General features: G+C 36.3%; 1 protein-coding gene across 2 annotated transcripts in view; it reads left to right on the top strand.

Annotated features, from left to right (window-relative positions):
* TBCK (TBC1 domain containing kinase) overlaps nucleotides 1-19,161 on the top strand; it is a 113,647-nt gene that overhangs the window by 29,681 nt on the left and 64,805 nt on the right. For both annotated transcript variants that reach the window (XM_050896233.1, XM_050896232.1), the window contains 15 exons: nucleotides 2,273-2,387; nucleotides 3,920-3,993; nucleotides 5,104-5,245; nucleotides 6,513-6,573; nucleotides 7,686-7,747; nucleotides 8,519-8,580; nucleotides 9,309-9,457; nucleotides 10,469-10,607; nucleotides 12,056-12,155; nucleotides 14,122-14,171; nucleotides 14,539-14,668; nucleotides 15,537-15,635; nucleotides 16,930-16,992; nucleotides 17,878-18,004; nucleotides 18,579-18,629. In XM_050896233.1, coding sequence (XP_050752190.1) covers nucleotides 2,273-2,387; nucleotides 3,920-3,993; nucleotides 5,104-5,245; nucleotides 6,513-6,573; nucleotides 7,686-7,747; nucleotides 8,519-8,580; nucleotides 9,309-9,457; nucleotides 10,469-10,607; nucleotides 12,056-12,155; nucleotides 14,122-14,171; nucleotides 14,539-14,668; nucleotides 15,537-15,635; nucleotides 16,930-16,992; nucleotides 17,878-18,004; nucleotides 18,579-18,629 — 1,424 coding nt within the window. The remainder of the gene's footprint in view (nucleotides 1-2,272; nucleotides 2,388-3,919; nucleotides 3,994-5,103; nucleotides 5,246-6,512; nucleotides 6,574-7,685; nucleotides 7,748-8,518; nucleotides 8,581-9,308; nucleotides 9,458-10,468; nucleotides 10,608-12,055; nucleotides 12,156-14,121; nucleotides 14,172-14,538; nucleotides 14,669-15,536; nucleotides 15,636-16,929; nucleotides 16,993-17,877; nucleotides 18,005-18,578; nucleotides 18,630-19,161) is intronic.

The following is a 19,161-nucleotide window of genomic DNA, read 5'->3' as shown; positions in this document are numbered from 1 at the left end:
TGCAACAGCACTATGAAGAGCTTTTTACAGTTTCCTCTCCCCTGGGAAGGTGGTGTATGTGCTTCAGCTTGAGGGTGAGGTACTTGGCTGAACAATTCTGCCCAGCAGGGTGGCATCAAGAGCTTAAGAACACTGAGAATTATGTGCAATGAAAAATACTTATCATTCATGTGTTGCTGGTTGTTGTAATGCCATGGAGGATTTATCTTAAAGAGCAAAGAATCCAAAAGCAGTATTTTCAGGCACTTGCCCGGGTTCTGTTTTTAAGACTTGCAAGAGAACATGGAGAATAAATGGGTGGCTGAGGCCCCCTAGTGCCACCAGAGCACACTGCACTCCTCGGGCACAAAGGCCACAAAATTGTACTTTATGTTTACTTTTATTTTTTCATAAAAAGAAACACTTTTTAGGCTAAAATACCTCACGATGTACTAATTGTTCACATGCAATTGTTTCCTTACTGGAAACGTGAATTCTCCATCATTTGTATTTCATGTCTTGTTTTGCAAAGCTGTGCAAAAAGTGAGAGAGAGGATTCTGTTTGCAACCATTATCATTAATATTTGTGTTGCAGGCAAAAAACTATACAGGGAAACTGAAGGCTTGTAAGGTAAATTTTTTACCACAGTTATATCTCTGCTCAAGAATGACTGGCAGGAAACACTACGCAGCTAGTGGTGTCTGATGCTGTGGTGTATTATATAACTTGGGGGTGGGAGGGATGGGGAAGAAAAAGTGTCAGTGAGGGAGGAGCGAGATAGTTGTGGGGCTTCGTTTTGGTTTTGTGGTTATTAGGCATGTGGTTTTGGTTGAATTGCTAAGACCTTGAGAATCACTTCCAAATGCTATGATCTAAGATACAGCCGTGTGGACATATGTTAGAATAGATTCCCTTTGTGCTTAAAATTTAACTTAAAAGTGTATATTCACAAGTAGTGTAAAGTAGTACAGAGCTCTCCTTCTAGGAAAAAGGTTGCAGTCTAGAGAATAGCTCCATGTAAGGTAACTGAATGGTGGCCTTAGACTATTATTGAAACAGCTCTTTTCAGTATTTCTGTGTTGCCCCAGTCTCAGAATTTGTTGGAATTGTGGCTTTTGTCAAAATCTAGCTATTTACTCTTGTGACAAAGTTTTGGCATTCCATCAGGTATGAGTAGCAGTTAATAAAGCTTTAATAACGAAATTAATTTTGGTGTTTAGTCAGCTAGTTGGCTTGTCACTCTCGCCAGTCTGTAATGCTCCCCCTCATTTTGCTGTTGCACAAATTTTTAATAAGCAAAAGAAGGTGGTGAGCCTTGTTGAGAATGCTATTGTATGTTATTCTTTAACAATGAAATTAAAAAATGGGGATGTAAAGTTAGGCCTTTATAAGTAGATATGCTTTGTTTTCTGGACATTTTGTAAACCAGTGTCTTCAGAGATAAAGTTGGCAAACAGACCTGAAATGTGCTCTGAGGGGGAGTGGGCAGGAAATGAGGAGGATAAAAAGTCAAAAGGAATCTCTCTGGGTGACATTAGATCTGTGCCTTTTGTTCTTATTTTGGGTGCACTTTGGAAGCCTAATACTGGTGGTTGCTGTACAAATTTGTGTTCCTTGTTCACAGAAACTCCTCTTCAGGGCTATCAGTTCTTATAGTAAATGATAACTTTTGTCCAAATACATAGTTATGTCAAAATGGTTTGGATGGTAAACTTCATTGTTTCTTTCCAAAGACGGTAAGATTGATGCTTTCAAGGCTGTAAAACAAAACATGCTGAAAATGGAGTTTTTTGCCGTTTCTTTTGTTTCTTGTTTTAGATGTTGAGATAACCGAAGACTATAGGTGTGTGATGTAGCCACACCTCTACACTATCTTCTAATAAGCTCCAGTTAACATCTGAGTTTCAAAAACTTTTGTTCAGTTGAACTTTCTATGAACATCAATAGCAGACTTAGGAAGAACAAATAAAAATAAAGGAGGGTTGGGATTTTTTTTCCCCGATTAGCTGGGGTATATCTCACAGTTTCTATTGCAGGGAATATTTTTTACCTGTCACAATTTTCTGCTGTTTTTAAGGACCAGTTCAGGGTGAAAAAACCTAGTTGCGGGATACTGAGGAGTTGTGTATGGCACTGAACATATCCTACCGTATTCAATGTTGATCCCTTAAACTGTTCTGGAATTGTAAATGTCTCACTTGTGTTTGGAATAGCTGTGGAACACTACATTTTTACAAATTAAAAAGGGAAACATTCAGTATAACATGTTCTTTTTTTTTTTTTTTTTTTCAGTTCTTCAAGGATCTTATGCATAGCATATGAGGTTTTGCAAGGTTTGCAATATATGAACAAACATGGAATGGTCCACCGAGCGCTCTCCCCTTGCAATATTCTTTTGGATCGAAAGGTACAGCTACAGGAGTAAATCTATGTTTTTGTTTGGTTTTTGTTTTTTCCTCTTGCTGCCAACAAGTAGCATGCTATGTCATACATGGAGACTGGGCAGTCACAGTCCTGATGGGGGAAAAAATTGCATATCTGGAAAGGTGTTGGTTTTGTTTGCTTTTTTTAAAAAAACTACAATTTTCCCCCATTTCCTGAATTTCAAATGTATTTCAGATTTTATTTTTCTCTTTTCCCATTTTCTTCTATCCTAAACCACTTTTTTCACCCTTTTCTTCCTAAGGTGGTAATCTAAGTCTACTTGTCGTCATTGTAATTAGTTACAAGACCTTCCTAGCTGTTTGAATAGGACAATATTTCTTCTGGCTAATTAGCTGTTAATAATATTTTCTGTGTTTCATGGTGATCTGATACTTGACTTTTAAGATATCAACATATTTCTTTGTTCATGTTAAATTATTAAAATTCCAGTGTCTGTCAATTCTGTTGTCACAGACTATTGAGTTGGCAGTGTGGAATACAGGTTCTGCTCATAAAAGCTGGGAGAAATTAATAGCTGCTGTTGTATTCAGAGCAGTTGATTCATCTGAACTGACAGCTAAAGAGCTTAGCCTGTCTGCATAACCCCTCTCTCTTTCCCCGTCTTACTCAGTTTAGATAGAATAGCTAGATCCTCCCCTTGGAAGGCAAAAAGAAAAGAGGAAGAAGGAAGGAAGGAACACTATTTTTTATATACTTGTAAGCAAATGAAAATCATAATAGTGCTCTAACAAGCAAAAGTACTTTAGGATTTTAAGGTACTCCTAAAATGAACAAAAAGAACAAAAGGGGGCCATGAGACCATAAATTTCTAAACTTTTCCCCTGCACTTTGAATAGCTTGCTGATGTCACCTTCACAGTTGCACCATCTGCAGGCTGGCTGAGTATAATTCAAAATCCAGCAGAAACCTAATACCTCAGTTTAACTTCTATGCCTACTTTTTGTTGTTTTGGTGTTAACTTTCTGCCTCCACAGAATAAAAGCAAGTACCTGGAAAACTTGTTTGTTTGAAATATGTGTTGATACAGTTAAGGAGAGCAAGATAGTAATGAGTTGATGGGAAGGACTGGAGGAGCAAGGCTGGGTAAATGGAAAAGGTGAGGGAATAGTGGTGATGCTTAGGGAGTTCTAGGATTCAAACAGGATTTTGAATAGTTTTCAAACAGGAAATACGTTCAGTAGAGTATTTAAGCCTTTTTAATTTACTGAAAATATACTGTAACTTACAAAGTTCTGATTTTCTTGTGTGTTCCAAACAAGGTGATTACTTAATGCTCTTGGAAAGCAAAAGCATTAGAAATAAGCACCTTATTAACTTGCAGTGGAGTTCTGCGTAATAGATGAGACAGAAAGGTAAGAGGGTGACTTTTTATACGTATCTGTCTTCTGACAGCTAATGCAACTTGAAATGTTTTTTTTTTTTTTTTTAACTTAAACACAGATTCTTCCAATGTTGGATTCTGCTGCTCTTAATCATTTATTTTTTCCTTTTCAGGGACATGTGAAGTTGGCTAAATTTGGACTCTACCATATGACTGCTCAAGGTGTTGATGTTGATTTTCCTATAGGGTAAGCATGTAGCTACACAATACAGAAATATCAGGGATTTATTTTTTTAGGAAATATATTTATGTTTTGAGGAATCATCTTCAAAAATGTGTTATATGCACAGGGCCCTTATAGGTTGCTGTTTTAATTCATATCTGATGCATACACCCCTTACACAGAAGCTTCTGATAATGTCACCGAAGAGGTTATCATCTGACTAGGTGAAATTAATGAGAGAGAGAGAATGGATAGCATACAAGCATGTTACTGTAACTGTGATATCTGTCCTTATTGCCTAGATTTGCCTTCAAATGCTAGTAGTTGTCTGTGACTTGGATTCTGGAGGTACAGTCTAATTTCAAATCTAGGAAAAAGCACAATCAGTACTTCGCTGTTGCACACCACTGTAGGCCTCTTGTCTCTTTATCATTTTGTGATTTATTTTCAAGTGGTCTTACTATTTAGCCAAAGTGACATGCTTTGTTGCAGTGTTTCCTTGCCACTTTTTGGGTTTTTGAGGTGTCATGTTGTTTACAATTGAAATACTGAGCTGATTCTTAAAGACATGCCCAAAAGAAGTAATGATGTTTCCCTTCAAAAGGTGATTTCAGATTTTTTTTTTTTAAGGTATTATAATGAATTATTGACAGAAAAAATGATAATGTTATTTTAAAATGATCTAGCAGCAGGTAGAACATGTCCTCAACACCTTTTGTTACTTTTTTTACAAATTCAAAAGTTATTTGATGGGAACACTGTCAATGGAGGGGAATACTGCCACCACCCTCAAATATGGGTCTAGGATATATTTATTTAATATACTAGTGCTGAAACTTAATATACATTTTCTTTGAGATATGTAGATGTACTATTTTGAAAGCTGCTGTTATTTTCTCTCACAAAAAGACAGAGCTAGTGATTAAGATTTGACCTTTTATGTAGTAGGCACTGTATTTTGCAATTGGAGTGAAACTTTGCTGCAATGTGTAGATTTTGACTGAGTAAAGTAGAACAATCTGCATTGCTATGAATTCTTGTTTCTCAGAATGCAAAATTATTTTCATTACGGTAACTGAAAGGTAGGTTTTTTGGACAGACAGGATATTACTTAATGTTGCTGCATCTTTCTAGGTACCCATCATATCTGGCACCTGAAGTAATTGCACAGGGAATAGTCAAACCAAGTGATCATACTCAGTGTGAGAAGCCTCTGCCTTCTGGCCCTAAATCAGATCTGTGGTCTCTTGGTATAATATTATTTGAGCTTTGCATGGTATGTAAGAGGATAATTCTCTTGATTGTTACTCTTGGGGAATAGTTACATTAACTTGATTGGTCTTGAGTATGGGGTTAATGACACTTTGCCCATCACCTGAGTCCAGAATATGCTAGCATTCCTACCTGGACAGTATTGGTGGTGGTTCAAGTAGTAGGATGCGTATTGGCTTGGTATTGAGTGTATGTGTTAACCATGAAGGGCAGTTGCGTGTTAAGCTGCAATGATGTGATTGCATGATTGAATTCTTAGCGAGGAATAGCTTCTGAACTGAGAAGTCTCTCTAGATAATTTGTTGTTTTAATTGTGCTTTTAAGCATGAAATAACCATTGCTGTCATGCCCTCATTCTCCTTGGAAAGGATGAGAAACTAATAAAGTTTCATGGAGAGCAGGAGAAGGGAGAATCTGCCTTATCGCCAGAGTTTAAAGAGCTTCTGTACAGAATTAAGCGTTTATTTGGAAAATGCTTATTTGACTCTAGAAGTTGAAATAAATTATGACAGCATAATCTTTACTATTTGTATATGTTAAACTGGACTTCCTGCATTCAAAGACAGCAACATTCTGTAGGGAGGTATGTTCTAGCAAATACCTCAGTATTGATATTTAGTCTCATTATATAACTAAATTGTCAGACAATTATATGGTCAAGAACCTGTTTTATATAGTGATTAGATCAGGACATTGGAAATAGTCGTCTTTTGCATGTTCTGCTCTTCTGTAAATTTGCATAGTGTTCATAGATCATTATTTATTCTTTTGAATAAGTACATTTTCTTAAAAATGCAATGATATTTTTTCAAACACCTTTAAAGGGATTTTCAGATGACTTTTCAAAAGCACTGTGCAATAATACAAGCTATGATGATTACCATATTTAGTAATTAATTAGCTTTGTTCATGCTCACATGGGAAAAAATACAGTTTTTGAAAGCCTGTAACTGAGTTCATAATAAACCTGCATGTTTGCTAAGGCAGCTTGGGGCTTTGTTTTGCAGGTTTGGTTTTTTTTTTGGTTTTGCATTTGTTCCAGTTAAGAGATGTTATAAATAATACATTTTTTTCTTTATGATGGCATGAAACTGTTTCTGCTATAGTTGAGATAAATAATGTTTTCTGTTCTAACACATAGTTTTCCTAAATCTGAAATTCATGTGTAGAAGCATATTTCACTGTCTTTGTACATAGATGGGTCTGTATGCTATCTAAATATTTTTATGTAGTAGTATTCAACTGTTGATTTGATTTTGTTATTCATTTAGGGGAGAAAATTATTCCAGAGTTTGGAGATAGCAGAAAGATTGAAATTTATAATTATGTTAGGTAAGTAGCATAAAATCAATTTTTTAAGTTTCCAAGCATTTCTATAATTAGAGCTTTACAGACTAGTCAGCTTGTGATGCTCAGACCTAAGGCACTTTACCTTTGTCAGCTTTCATCTCCAGAATTAAATAGGCATTTGAAGCATGGTTGCTTGTCTAGGGACGGTACAGAGGTGGGTGCCAGGAAAAATAACTTTGCAGAAGAGCTATGAGTATGTTAGAGTAAGGGCAAACTATAAAAAGACATGCTCAGAGAAGGTTGTCATTTTGATAGTTTTGTATTGCAGGAGGTTTCTGAAATAAGTTAGGAATTGTATGACACTAAAGAAAACTGTCCCCACACTATCAGTGCTTGTCTCCCAAATCCCAAGCAGGGAGAAGCAGGACTCAAATAGGAAGACAGAAAATAAGAGGGCTGAGAAGCATATTACTGGATCCAGGCTTTTGTTTCTGACTTCACCTACAAACTATAAAATGTTACTGTCCACGTGGAATTTTTTCTTAATGTAAATGATTCTGGAAGTGGGACTATTTTGTGGCTTTTAAAACCTGATTTCTTGTGGGGTACAAAGCTTCCTGAAGCATTTCAGTCCCCTTCAAGTTGAATGCAAGTTATTGGTAACCTTTATCCACAAACATTCATGGCCTGACTTGAGAATTATTTTTCTCAGTAATGTGTTGAAAACAAATTATAAAATACTGCTAGTATTATCTGCAAGTAGCAACAAAATGAAAATTACTTTAAGCTTCTATATGCAGGTATTTTTAAGTTCTTTCAGGGATTTTTTTTTTTTTTTTTTTGTAAGTGGAAAGACTGTTTTGATTTATTTGGCAGAGACTGACACTCTGGATTTACTAAGCCTGCAAAAAGATTTTCACTGTTAAATTAGATGTGCTACTTAACTTTCTTAGGCTTCAATTTTCTGTGTGTGTAGGTGATAATAATTTTAATTTCTAATTTTGAGAATTCACTTTCAGGTGATGTGGCAATGTCAATAAAAAGCCAAAGTTAAGTGCTTTTTATTGGGGTGGGGTTTTATCTGATATCCTGTTTAATTGGTATCACTTTTTTCATAGTCTTTAACTTTTTATTGTTCTGTTTGTTTTTCAAAGGCTGTGTAGATGATATTGTAACTGTATTGGCTGAAGAACATGGTTGCCTTGATATTATTAAGGTTTGTGTAACTAGTTTGCTCTTCCATGCTGTCTTATCCAAAACATTTTATTATTGTTGCATAGTATTTCACATATATATATATATATTATAACTTATTTGGTCACTTGATGTATTGCAGTATAAGGAAAAATTTTGAAGTCTGAACTACATATCTAAGGTCCTTTCAAATAGCCAGTACTGGTATTATTCATTCTTTCCTAAAATTACTGTCAATCTCAGTAAATGTTAATGCTCTCTGGATAGTTCAGTAAGTTATAAATTTTCTTTAAAGTGTTGGAGGTTAAGTATTTTTCTTCTAGAAATTTAGTCTTCTATCTGGTCCACTTTATACATTCTGATAGTGTAGCTTTATACAGTTCAACTCCTCCTCACCCCCAAAATTAATCACTGAATTTTAGTGTCTGTATATTTTGAGACATTGTGTAAAAGGATTCTGACTATTAGCAGAAGGGAGTTCCCAGGTGCTGCATTGTTTCAAGCTGGATACAGAAGATGTAAATTAAAAAATAAAAATAAAAACTGCATACATGGTGAATTTTTCAGATTTATCCCCCCCTCCCCCCCCAAGCAAATGCAGGGTTGGGCTGTGAGAAGAGTTACTTCCCCAGCATTTTGGTCTGACACAGCTAACCTCATATGTGTAGGTGTGAAATTTTATTGCCCTCAAAGGAATAGCCTGTATGTTAAAAGTTAAGTATAAGCTAAGTGACTTGCTGAATTAAGACAGTAATAAACAGACCTCCTCCGTATCTTTCTTTTCTTTTTCCAGGACCTTTCTGAAAATGTTATAGCTCTACTGAAGAAATGCCTTACGTTCCAACCTTCTAAGAGGCAAGTATTCAGTCCAAATGTCTAGTAAACTCTGCTGGGATACTATGAAATTAGAAGACCTGTTGCAGAACCTTTTTTGAAATACTGACGATTTGTGCTACCAATAAGAAATTCTTGGGTTTGTTGCTTTTCAATGTTTAAAGGAAGAGAAGGGGGCGGCGGGGGGGCGGGCAGATTGGAAATCAAGTGTGCAAAACCTTGAGGTTGAATCTGAGTATTTTGGGGGAAAACTATTCAGGCATTTGTAGTTCTAAGTTCACAGCTTTACTGATTCCATGCCTGGAAGCTGATGGTGGTTACTATAGCTCTGTGGTAGCCAGAATTAGGGCTGCTTTCTTCAAATCTCTTCTTTTAAAGTATTTTTTCATTATGTCAGTCCACCACAACTTTCTTCTGAAAACTGAAGTATGCTTCTATTCTTTAATCAAGGCTTTGCATTTGCATTTTTCCATCTCTGCTTAGAGGAATTAAAGGGGAGTTAATAAAATAGTTGCTATGTACATTAAATGAAGGTGAGATCTGAACTTGGGCTGTAAACAGACTGCGTGGTGTGCTGTGCATCAAGAATTGAACAAAATTGGTAGACATTTTTGCTATTAAAATTTCTGAAATCCAATATAATTTAAAATAACCTGCTAATATTTGTTACTGGGGACATTTCTTACTGAAATGTAATATTTTTGGAAGCACTTTACTCTCAGTTTTTTATTCTCTTTTCTTAATTCAAGGCCAACTCCAGAGGAATTGCTGCATGACAGTTTGTTCAGTGAAGTATCCTCAGTATATCCGCTCTTCCACAAACCTGCTGGTCTGTTCTCATCTTCTCCAAGGTGTGCTAATTTAACGCTTCCTGAAGACATAAGTCAATTATGTAAAGGTAAAAGCAGGTAATGGGATAAATGTCATTGGAGGGGGAAGGAAAATAAAATGTTTTCACATTTTCTTTGAATACTTTTTTGGAGAGAAACTATTAAATGTTACAGTACTACATTCTTGTAATAAGTTGTTTAATGGGCAGAGATACGGGCAAACATGTTTTGAGGGAAGTGTGCAAGTCAAAGGAGGGCATCTTGATTTTGTGCTTCAACCTCAGGGGATAAATAGTTATCATTAGTATTCAAATCCAGCTTGGAATATCAATATCATCTTTTGCCTTTAGAATTTGGACATGTGCATGTACAAGGTAGTTTTTTCCACTAAATTGTGTTGTGAATTGGTAATGGGATTCTGCTGGATCGTAGCACGAGATGATTTTTGGAAGTATTGGAAAACTAAATCCTTGTGAAAGACGTCACGTTCTAGAATAAAAGACAACATTTCTAAGTTTAAAACTGCAGTATGCTGAAAGTGTTACCACTCTTAAGTCCTCCTTAACTTTTTCTGGCAAACTCAGAGATTTCTACATGTTTAGAAAATCCCATTATACAATTTTTGGAGACTCAGATTTTATACCTTGTTTGTATGGGTATGGTATGTGAAGGGGAGATAGATTATAACTACTCAGTATGAATCACTAGTTTCTTATTTTTACTCTTAGTGCTGTGTTGTGTACACAATAATGTTTGGGTTTTTTTTTTTTTTAAAGACACACAGGAAGCAAAAGTCCACACTTCAATGTATTTATCTGATTGGTTCTATTTTCTGGCACCAAGGCAAACTGCACAAATATTTGCTTTTTTCTGACTTCTGCCCATCTGCTCTTTCCTTAAATCTTCCTAAAGGGCACTTGCAAAGGGAAGATCACTTTTCCTCTAACTTCACATTAAGGTCTAGGACCTTTCAAGCGTAATTTTTTTTTTTTTTTCAACAATATGTGTTTAGAGTGGTAGGAAGAAATACAAGCTGCCTAAAAAGCTGTAACTCATTTTTATGTGGTTTCTGCTAATAGATGAAGATAGTGATTACCTAGCAGAAAGATCAATTGAAGAGGTTTATTATCTCTGGTGTTTGGCTGGAGGAGACTTGGAGAAAGAACTTGTCAACAAGGAAATCATTCGATCAAAGCCACCTGTCTGCACGCTTCCCAAGTAAGGAAGGAGAAGCACTTTAAGGGAAAGGAGGATGGATGGAGAAGGCCAGTGATTCTGAGAGAACATTTTGGTTTGGTTTTTAGTTTCAAGACCTGTATGTGTGAAAAATATTGAAAATGGCGTTCTTGAACAGCAGGAAATCGTGTCGCTTCCCCTCTTACCCAGTTTAAGGCATTATTTGAATGACTTATATCTGTCGCCTACCTGCACTTCATATTGCTTTTTGAAATTTGAAGAAATGTAGGTGAAGTGCAAAATACTGAACTGGAAGTCCCTAAATTTAGCACACTTTCCAGTAGCATTAAGTTTTAGTAAAAATGTCTCACTGTGCTTCAACAGCATATTTGTAATTGTCATTTAATTTAATACGGCTGTAGCAAATTCTCACTTTCTGAATTCCCTTTCACAGAGCAGCAGTGCTGAATGGTCAACCCAATTATTCAGCAGATCAGCTGATTACTTTTTTTTGAAATGCTTAGTTTTATGACTTTAAAATGCTGTTACAGAATTATGTCATTACTACTTTTATCTTACTGCTGCACACCTTGCAATTTTATGTAGTATATTTGTGTTTTAATCCTACAGTGTGATCTTAAGCGTAATTATGTGTCCATATAGATCAGTTTGCTGGTTCTGGGTTTTAAAAACACATGAAGTCAGTGTACAACCAAAATGCAATATCTTGGGAAAAAAAAAAAGGTGGAGCTAGATTTTAAGTGATGTTTTGGTGGCAAAATTAGTGTGAGATTTTGAGGGATTGCCTATTTCTGCACCTATAGGTGAATGCATGTGCTTTTGAATCATGAGGGGAAAACATTTTTCGTCATACTGTCTTGAAGACAAGGTGTTAATTTCAAAAACGCAGTCTAACTCCATCTTCTAAGTGATACTGAGAATGTTAGCTTAATTTCTGGAAATGAATTTCATGTTGTCTGCTTTAAAAATATCACCAAATAGACAATTTGTGTATACTCTTTCTTGGATGCATTTGTATCTGTAGATAGACTGCAACAGAAAAGGTCTGGGTCAGACTTTTGCTTGTTTTTTGTCATGGTGGGAAGTGGCTTTCATATAACAATAACGTTTTATTTATGCTTTTCACAATAAGTGGCAGTCCTGGTCTGTGCCAGGTCAAGGAATAAAAGGGAATATTAATCCCATTTCTCATTACTCTTCCTTTGTGTGCAAACCAAACTTACAGAAAAACTGAAATGTGCCTCTTTACAGCAAAAACTGTTTGAATAATTTAAGGTGATTGTACATTCCCTTGATAGCAGGTTTCATGCCATGCAGAGTCAATACAGTATGCTTCTAAGAGCTAGTATTTTGTTTTAAAAAGGAAACTGATTGATGTAAGAACTTTCTATTTTTTCCTAACTCAAGTCTTATGTTATAAAATGACCTGATTTTTTTTTTTTTTTTATTTTTTTTCCTCCCTTTTGAAGTTTTTTGTTAGAAGATGGTGAGAGCTTTGGGCAAGGACGAGATAGAAGTTCCCTCCTAGATGACACAACTGTGACTTTGTCTCTGTGCCAGCTCCGAAACGTAAGAATAATATTGTGCACTTGTTCTTATGTCTTCACTGCAGAAACTTTTGTTTAAAGGGAATATGGAACAGCAGCTTCTACTGCTGTTCCTACAAGCGGCAGTGTTACTGATTCCAAGAGAACACTTCTTGGCACCCGAGTCAGATTCTGATTTATGCTATTAAATTGCTTTGTCTGCAAAAGCTTACTAAATTTGATTTATCTTCTGTTCCTCCATCCCTTTCCTGTGTGCCTCCCTTTCCTTATTTTTGTTACCTGCTTTGTTCTGGTGTAGCCCAAATAGTTCTGTAGTACCTGATATTCTCCACGATTGCTAAACTAATTGGACAGTGAGTGTCGTCTTGCATTCTTTAACTCCTGTCTGTAGGTGGCTCACAATATTCAAAAGAAAGATCAACTCAATTCAGTTGCAGCTCCTTAAAGAGTTTATACTTAAAGCTGGATACCAAGTTTCCAGTAGTTAATTACTAATCTTTGGAATATATAGCTATTAAACAACTAGTTAAAAAGATCACTTCAAAGCATTTTGCCAAAATGCAGTAATGCAGTTTTCTTCCATCTTCAGTGGAAAAATCAACATATGATAACTCACAATTTTGCCTGATGTAATGATCAGTTACAAGATTTACTGCATATATCACTGAAATGTTTTAGTTGTTCACGTGTCTTTGCGCATGTAGAGCTTTATTGCTGTAGAATTAGAAATTTATGCTGCACTGTTTGCAGCTTGCTTTTTGTAGTAGCAAATGCAATTCTGTCACAGTGTTTATAAAAAACCGTTCCATATGATTTACAGGGGTTAACACAGAAAGGAAGGTGACTCCTGATGTCTTGATCTCTGCCACCATTACCTTAATTTTGGGGGCAACGTGGCAAATACTGTATAAACATATTTGTTCGGTAGAACTTTGCATTACTTCACACAAATGCATGAAAACGGACCAAAGAACTGGGTTATTTTGTTTGCTTGGTTGGTGGGGTTTGTGGGGCGGTGGGAAGGTTAAGAATATGCAACAGCTATTTTAAAGGTAATACACACTACGGCTCCTACTGTTGTTCCTACAAAAAGGAAGCTTTTAAGGCTTTTTTTAAACTTTTTAATCTGTAATTTTGCATATTACTGCTTACTTCTATAAATACAGCAGCAAATAAGTATATACTGAAGTTTCATTTTGGGGAAGATACAAGCCTGAACCTTGCAGTGTTAGTTGAAATAAATTTTTGAACTTATGCCATTCTTCAAACACATTTTATAGAGTAGAGCATGATGCTTATAATCAAAAGAGGATCAATACTGAATGAACTGAGAATGAACTGTTCTGTCAATCCCAAGGGGAACAGGCTGTGTGCTGTATGCCTTTAAGTTAGGGATTGAACTGCAAAACAGAGCATTGCAGGGAGGATAGTATTAAACATTAATCACAATGCACCAAAGGTGTCTGAAAACTTCAGGCAAAAGTCCAGGCATGCTTGTCCGTCACCTTTCCAGAGAGTGTTTGTATTTCTGTGCAGCTTTCAGATGCTGCTACTAAAAGGAACTCAAATTTGCGTAACTCTTGAACTGATTAAAACCATAAAACCAAGTTGTGCAGTTGCTTTGCAGCTGCTTGGATAGGAATTCCATGTAGAAGAACAAGGAAAAGAAAAAGAACTATGTAATACTATTGATCTATTAATCCATGGCCCATAGAAGCTATTTTTTGTGTGGTAATAGGTTTATGAATGAGTGTTATCTTCAGGAAGAAGAACTTCCATCAACTCAAAAAGCCTGTATTAGCAAAAGTTTTTAGCATTAAAGGCTGTATGTTTCTTTGCTTATGGAGGACTGCGGTAATGCTTAGGTCTCAAGGCAGGCTACTAAATTTGGCAAATGAATTGCTAATTAATAGTTTTCGTATTCCACTAAATATTTCCACTTGAATTCTGAGCAGCGTTCTGGTAATTATTTTTATTCTTCATTTCAGAGACTGAAAGATGTTGGTGGGGAAGCATTTTATCCATTGCTTGAAAATGAGTAAGTGTGTGTGTAAGTTTGTACATATATAAGGGACTGAATTTTGAGGTATTAGTGTTATTTGAGTGGCACACTGCACAGCTAGACACAACTGTCTTCCAAAAGCAAACCTAACATGTCCTTGTTTGGCTCTTAAAGTCAATGAGAGCTGATAAGCACTCTGCGCTGGTGGACTTACGGCCCTGATACCAAATTGAGGATCCTAGCCTGTTTCTCAGTTATGGAAATCAACTGTTTGTACTGAATGTTCAAAATTATCCGTTTATACTTGTTTCTGACTCAGAAATGCATCACAGGATATTCATTTTTTTTCACAGTGATTTGTATTTCTTGCTGTTCACTACTACTATCCTAACTCTCTTTCCAGCCAGTCAACTTTACCTCATTCAAATAGTAGTAATGAGCTGTCTGCAGCTGCTAGTCTTCCTCTGATCATTCGGGAGAGGGACACAGAGTACCAGCTAAATAGAATTGTCCTGTTTGACAGGCTGTTGAAGGTATGGAATCTTTCTGATGCTGGATAATTGGATTTGGTCTGTTCATTAGATGATTTTTAAAGAACCAAGTAGTTGAAAAAGGAAGCAGAGATACAAGAGACCACAGTGGGAAAGGGGGAAGAAAACCCTAGAGAAGTATAAGAAGAAAGAAAATAAAAACATAAGAAATAGGTCTTTTCAGTAGTGATGAATATAAAAGTAGATTTTAATGTATGCACATGAAAATAGAGCTACTGCTAATACCTGTAATTTACTGAAGAAAATACTTCTGCATCCTTTATTTCATAACAGACTAAGCTATTATAGCCATAAATATGCCTGTAACGTATCTGCATTTCCAAGCGGTAAGGTACTTGAAAACAGTACCAGTCTTCACTGTAGCAGTGCCATGTTAGAGATACAGGGTTTATCCTGAGGGGAAAAAATACTAGTCCCTAATTTACATATATGCAGAGAGATGGATTCTTGCTTAAGAATGACAGAGAGCTGATGCGCATCATCAAGTGCAGTACTTAGGAAGGTATAAACTAGAAATGTTTAATAAAACAAAATCGGATACATAGTATGAAAAGAAACATATAATGACAAAAAAACTTTTAATAAAAATTTGGATTAGTAAATTTATATATCCAGTGTACACCAAAGCACATGAATACATTTATGAGAAGGAGTGGGTATTTTAACATCAAACAGTAGTCCTCCATCCAGGCCTTCCAGTTAGGAATGAAATTTACTTGTTGTAAAACTTGCATTCACTGTTCAGGCTGACAGCATTTGTCCTTTGGGGGAAAGACGGTCCCAGGATTGGGATTTGAATTGTTTCAGTTACATGGTAACATTTTTTGCTGTTAATCTCTTCTCTTTGAAGGCCTACCCTTATAAGAAAAACCAAATTTGGAAAGAAGCCAGGGTTGACATCCCTCCTCTTCTGAGAGGCATAACCTGGGCTGCCCTGTTGGGTGTTGAGGTAAGGGTAATGGGAGGGCATTTGCAGAAGTTCCAGTACTGACTGGGGAGGGAATGGGATAGGAATGAGAATGACAAGGAAGCTGGAATGGATTTGAAGATTTGGCAGGTAGAATTACTGGAATTTCAAACAAAACGAGTCATGAAATTGTGTGAACAAAGACAATGTTCAGACAAACTTGCATCTTGTCTCTATTCTTTCATTTTGGAGAATGTATGAAAACTTGACAGCCTTTAATTTTGATTATGGGATGGAAAAATACTACCCGTACAGCCAAATTTTGCTAGATTGTTTAAATACGATTGGTAGTTAACAGGTTTTTTTGTTTTGATGTTTAATATTTTTGACAAATGCAGTTAGAATCCTGCTCCAGTCAGCAATAGTTGGGCAAAACAGGATGAAACATATCAAATGTATTTTTCTCACCTACCAATTGATGCACTTCCTCCAAAGACTGGAGAATAAATAAATTAAATGTAAACCTTTTGGACAAAGGACTAGAAAGGAGTGTCCCAGAAATGAGGACTCCTCACAGAGATTGCTTGACTACCCAGCTTTTGCAATCTGCAGTAGCGCAGCAAGGAGGTTCTTATAGATAACACATCCCAGGTTATTTAGGATATTTAGCTTAGGACATGATCTGCTGAGTGTGATATAATATGACCAAAAAAGTGCTATAAAGGTAAAGAACAACTAATTGTCAGGGTTGTAGCCTCCATCTTGGGAGATGAGTCAGTTCTCATGCTTCATCAGCTTACCATCTGTACAATGCGGGTAGTGTTTCCCCGTCCCATAACATTAAGATGGACTTGTTAGCATGCCTGCCTTGGGATTCATGCAAGGACAGGCTACTTGAAAGTGGTGTATATTGGCAGTATCAATATTAATTAACAGGCAGTTGGATTCAGTGCCTTTACAGAGATGATACTGAAAGCCACTTGCCAGTGGCTGAGGTAAGCACTGAATTTAAATTGAGAGCATCACTTAACTTGAAAATGGAAAACTGTATCAAGTACATGGCTTTCTGTGTAAACAACTGAAAATCACTGAAGATCATACTGAGGAGGTCACAGAAAGGTCTATATGTCCTGAATAATAACAGAATAAAGACGGTTTTGTTAAAATTCAGCTGTCAGAATTTTCTGTACTTTGGGAAATTTTTTCAGGAAAAAAAAGTTGCTAACTAAAGCACCTAACAAAAACAGTCAACTTCTGTATATCAGCATGTACATTGTCATATGCATTTATGTTACTAAGAGCTTTCTAAATTCAAGTATTCTTCTTCCACATTTAGGGTGCCATACAAGCAAAATATGATGCCATTGATAAAGACACACCGATTCCTACAGACAGACAAGTAAGACTTCGAGTGTTGTCAAATATCGTCGTTTGAAGTAATGCAAAGATCTTTTCCGTCAGTCACGGGTCATTTGCCTATTACAGCAAATGTGGCTGATAATACTAAAAGGGTTCCCCCTGTCCTCTAACCTTATTCACGCTGTAGTAAGAATCTTACAAAACAGATAGGAACAAGTAGTTTAACTCAAATTACGTTGTAACATGTGGAAAGTGAAATCCTCTTTTACTTCAGACTCACTGTTTCTGTAGCAGCAGCAGAGTGTAGTGAACAATATTACTGATGTATTGTTAAAAGTCCTGTTTTTATCAAATGTTTGTTGTGCCTATTGGACCTTGTACCAGATAGTGCTGAGTACCCTGAGATCCTATAAGGTGAGCTGTGCTTCACAGAAATGGGTTCTTGAGCCATTTGGTTCTCCAAGAAGTCTTGCCAGACATAAAAAGACATCATGAGCAACAGCTGTTCCTTTCAGCTGGGTGAAGAAATATTTTCCATCAAATTGGGTACAATGTTCTGAGAACTGATTTGATTATCCTTTAGAGCAAAGTGATATTAGCACCTGAAATGAGTCCAAAAGTTGGGTCAGAAAAAAACTGTAACTGTAATCTGCTTTCTGCCTTTTTCAAGGGTTAGAACCCTTTTAAAAATATGAATCTGGAAAAAGGAAAAAAACCTCTATTTTTAATCTTTGACAGGGCGGTTAGAGTCCCCGGTCCCCTTCAGTTTTGGTTTTGAGAGTGATGGAGGAAGCAGATTGTGTTTATGATGGTGGTCTGACCTACATTCTTTGGCTGACTTCCACCTCTATTGTTGTGAGATTGCTGTAGTACTACCTCGCTTATCCTGATTTCTCTTTATATTATATGTTTGGCTGTGGTGCAGATTGAAGTTGATATTCCTCGTTGCCATCAGTATGATGAATTGCTGTCATCACCAGAGGGTCATGCAAAGTTTAGACGTGTATTGAAGGCCTGGGTTGTTTCCCATCCTGATTTGGTGTACTGGCAAGGTGAGTTTGACTACTTGGCAAGGTCAGATAATTAACTGGAAAGCTATGGCTAACTTTAAAATACTTCCCCCTCTTCCCGCCCACAATGTAAGCTTTTTTTGAGTGCTTTCCTTTCTATTTCTTTTGAAGAACGAATCTGTGGGTTATTGGAAATTTAGATCCTAATAATTTATATTTAATTTGTAATGCAAAATTGCCCCACTCTTACAGGTTTACTCTCCTTAAGTTTCAGTCACTTTATTTAAAAAAGAAAAAAAAAAAGTCTGTTGCTTACTTTTCAGTTCCAAGGTAAAACTGCAGAAGTTACTGAGCGAGCTCTTGGGATGGTAAACTGCATTTCTTGGAAGCTTTGGCAGAATAATCAATTCAGCGTTATAGTCCCATAATTTGAAATCCTCTCTGTTTTCATGCATTGATTTCACAGTTGTTCTCAGCATTACATGTGAAGCCTGATATTGCAGAATTATAATCAGTATCAAGTATGCAAATTTTCATGATAAATAAATGAATTTATCTTGTGCATTACAATAAATAAGCTCTTTGTGCCGTTTCTTCATGGCTCTTCTCTCTTTAGGTCTTGACTCTCTTTGTGCACCATTTCTGTACTTGAATTTTAACAATGAAGGTGAGTACCTTTTTCTGCTGAGGGTGAAGGGGAAGCACAGTCTGTCATCTGTATCTAGTTGTAGACAGATGTGTGTGCGCCTGCTTATAGATGGAAACTTTCTGTAGCTACAAAGGAATTTTAAAGCTCTTGTTGCCACAAGTCAAAATAAATGGTTGGGTTTTGAAAAGTGTATGTGGTGTACTGCTCTCCAAGCAGGGGTTCAAACCCTGTTTTTATTGCCAAGTGCAATAATGACTATATAATAAAAAGCGCAAATAACCTTGATTATAGAAAAGCAAGAAATGCTTCTCTAGTACTTTTTCAGTGAAGCTGTAGTTCAGCCTTGTTTAATGTGAATGCATTATTTGTTAATCTAACTGTTAACCTGTCAGACTAGCTTTATTCAGAGAAGCTGATGATGGTTTTAAATGTCTAAAAGCTTATCAGACCAGCTTTGGATATGTGGCCTTTATCATTGTAGAATGTGATTTGTTCAGAATAGGTCTAGTCCAATCTTCTATTCTCTTGCACCTGGCTCTCTTTATATAAG

Source organism: Gymnogyps californianus, chromosome 4, assembly GCF_018139145.2.
Source record: "Gymnogyps californianus isolate 813 chromosome 4, ASM1813914v2, whole genome shotgun sequence".
NCBI lineage: Eukaryota > Metazoa > Chordata > Aves > Accipitriformes > Cathartidae > Gymnogyps > Gymnogyps californianus.
The sequence above is the reverse complement of the archived record's forward strand: the minus strand, read 5'-3'. Positions and strand labels throughout refer to the sequence as shown.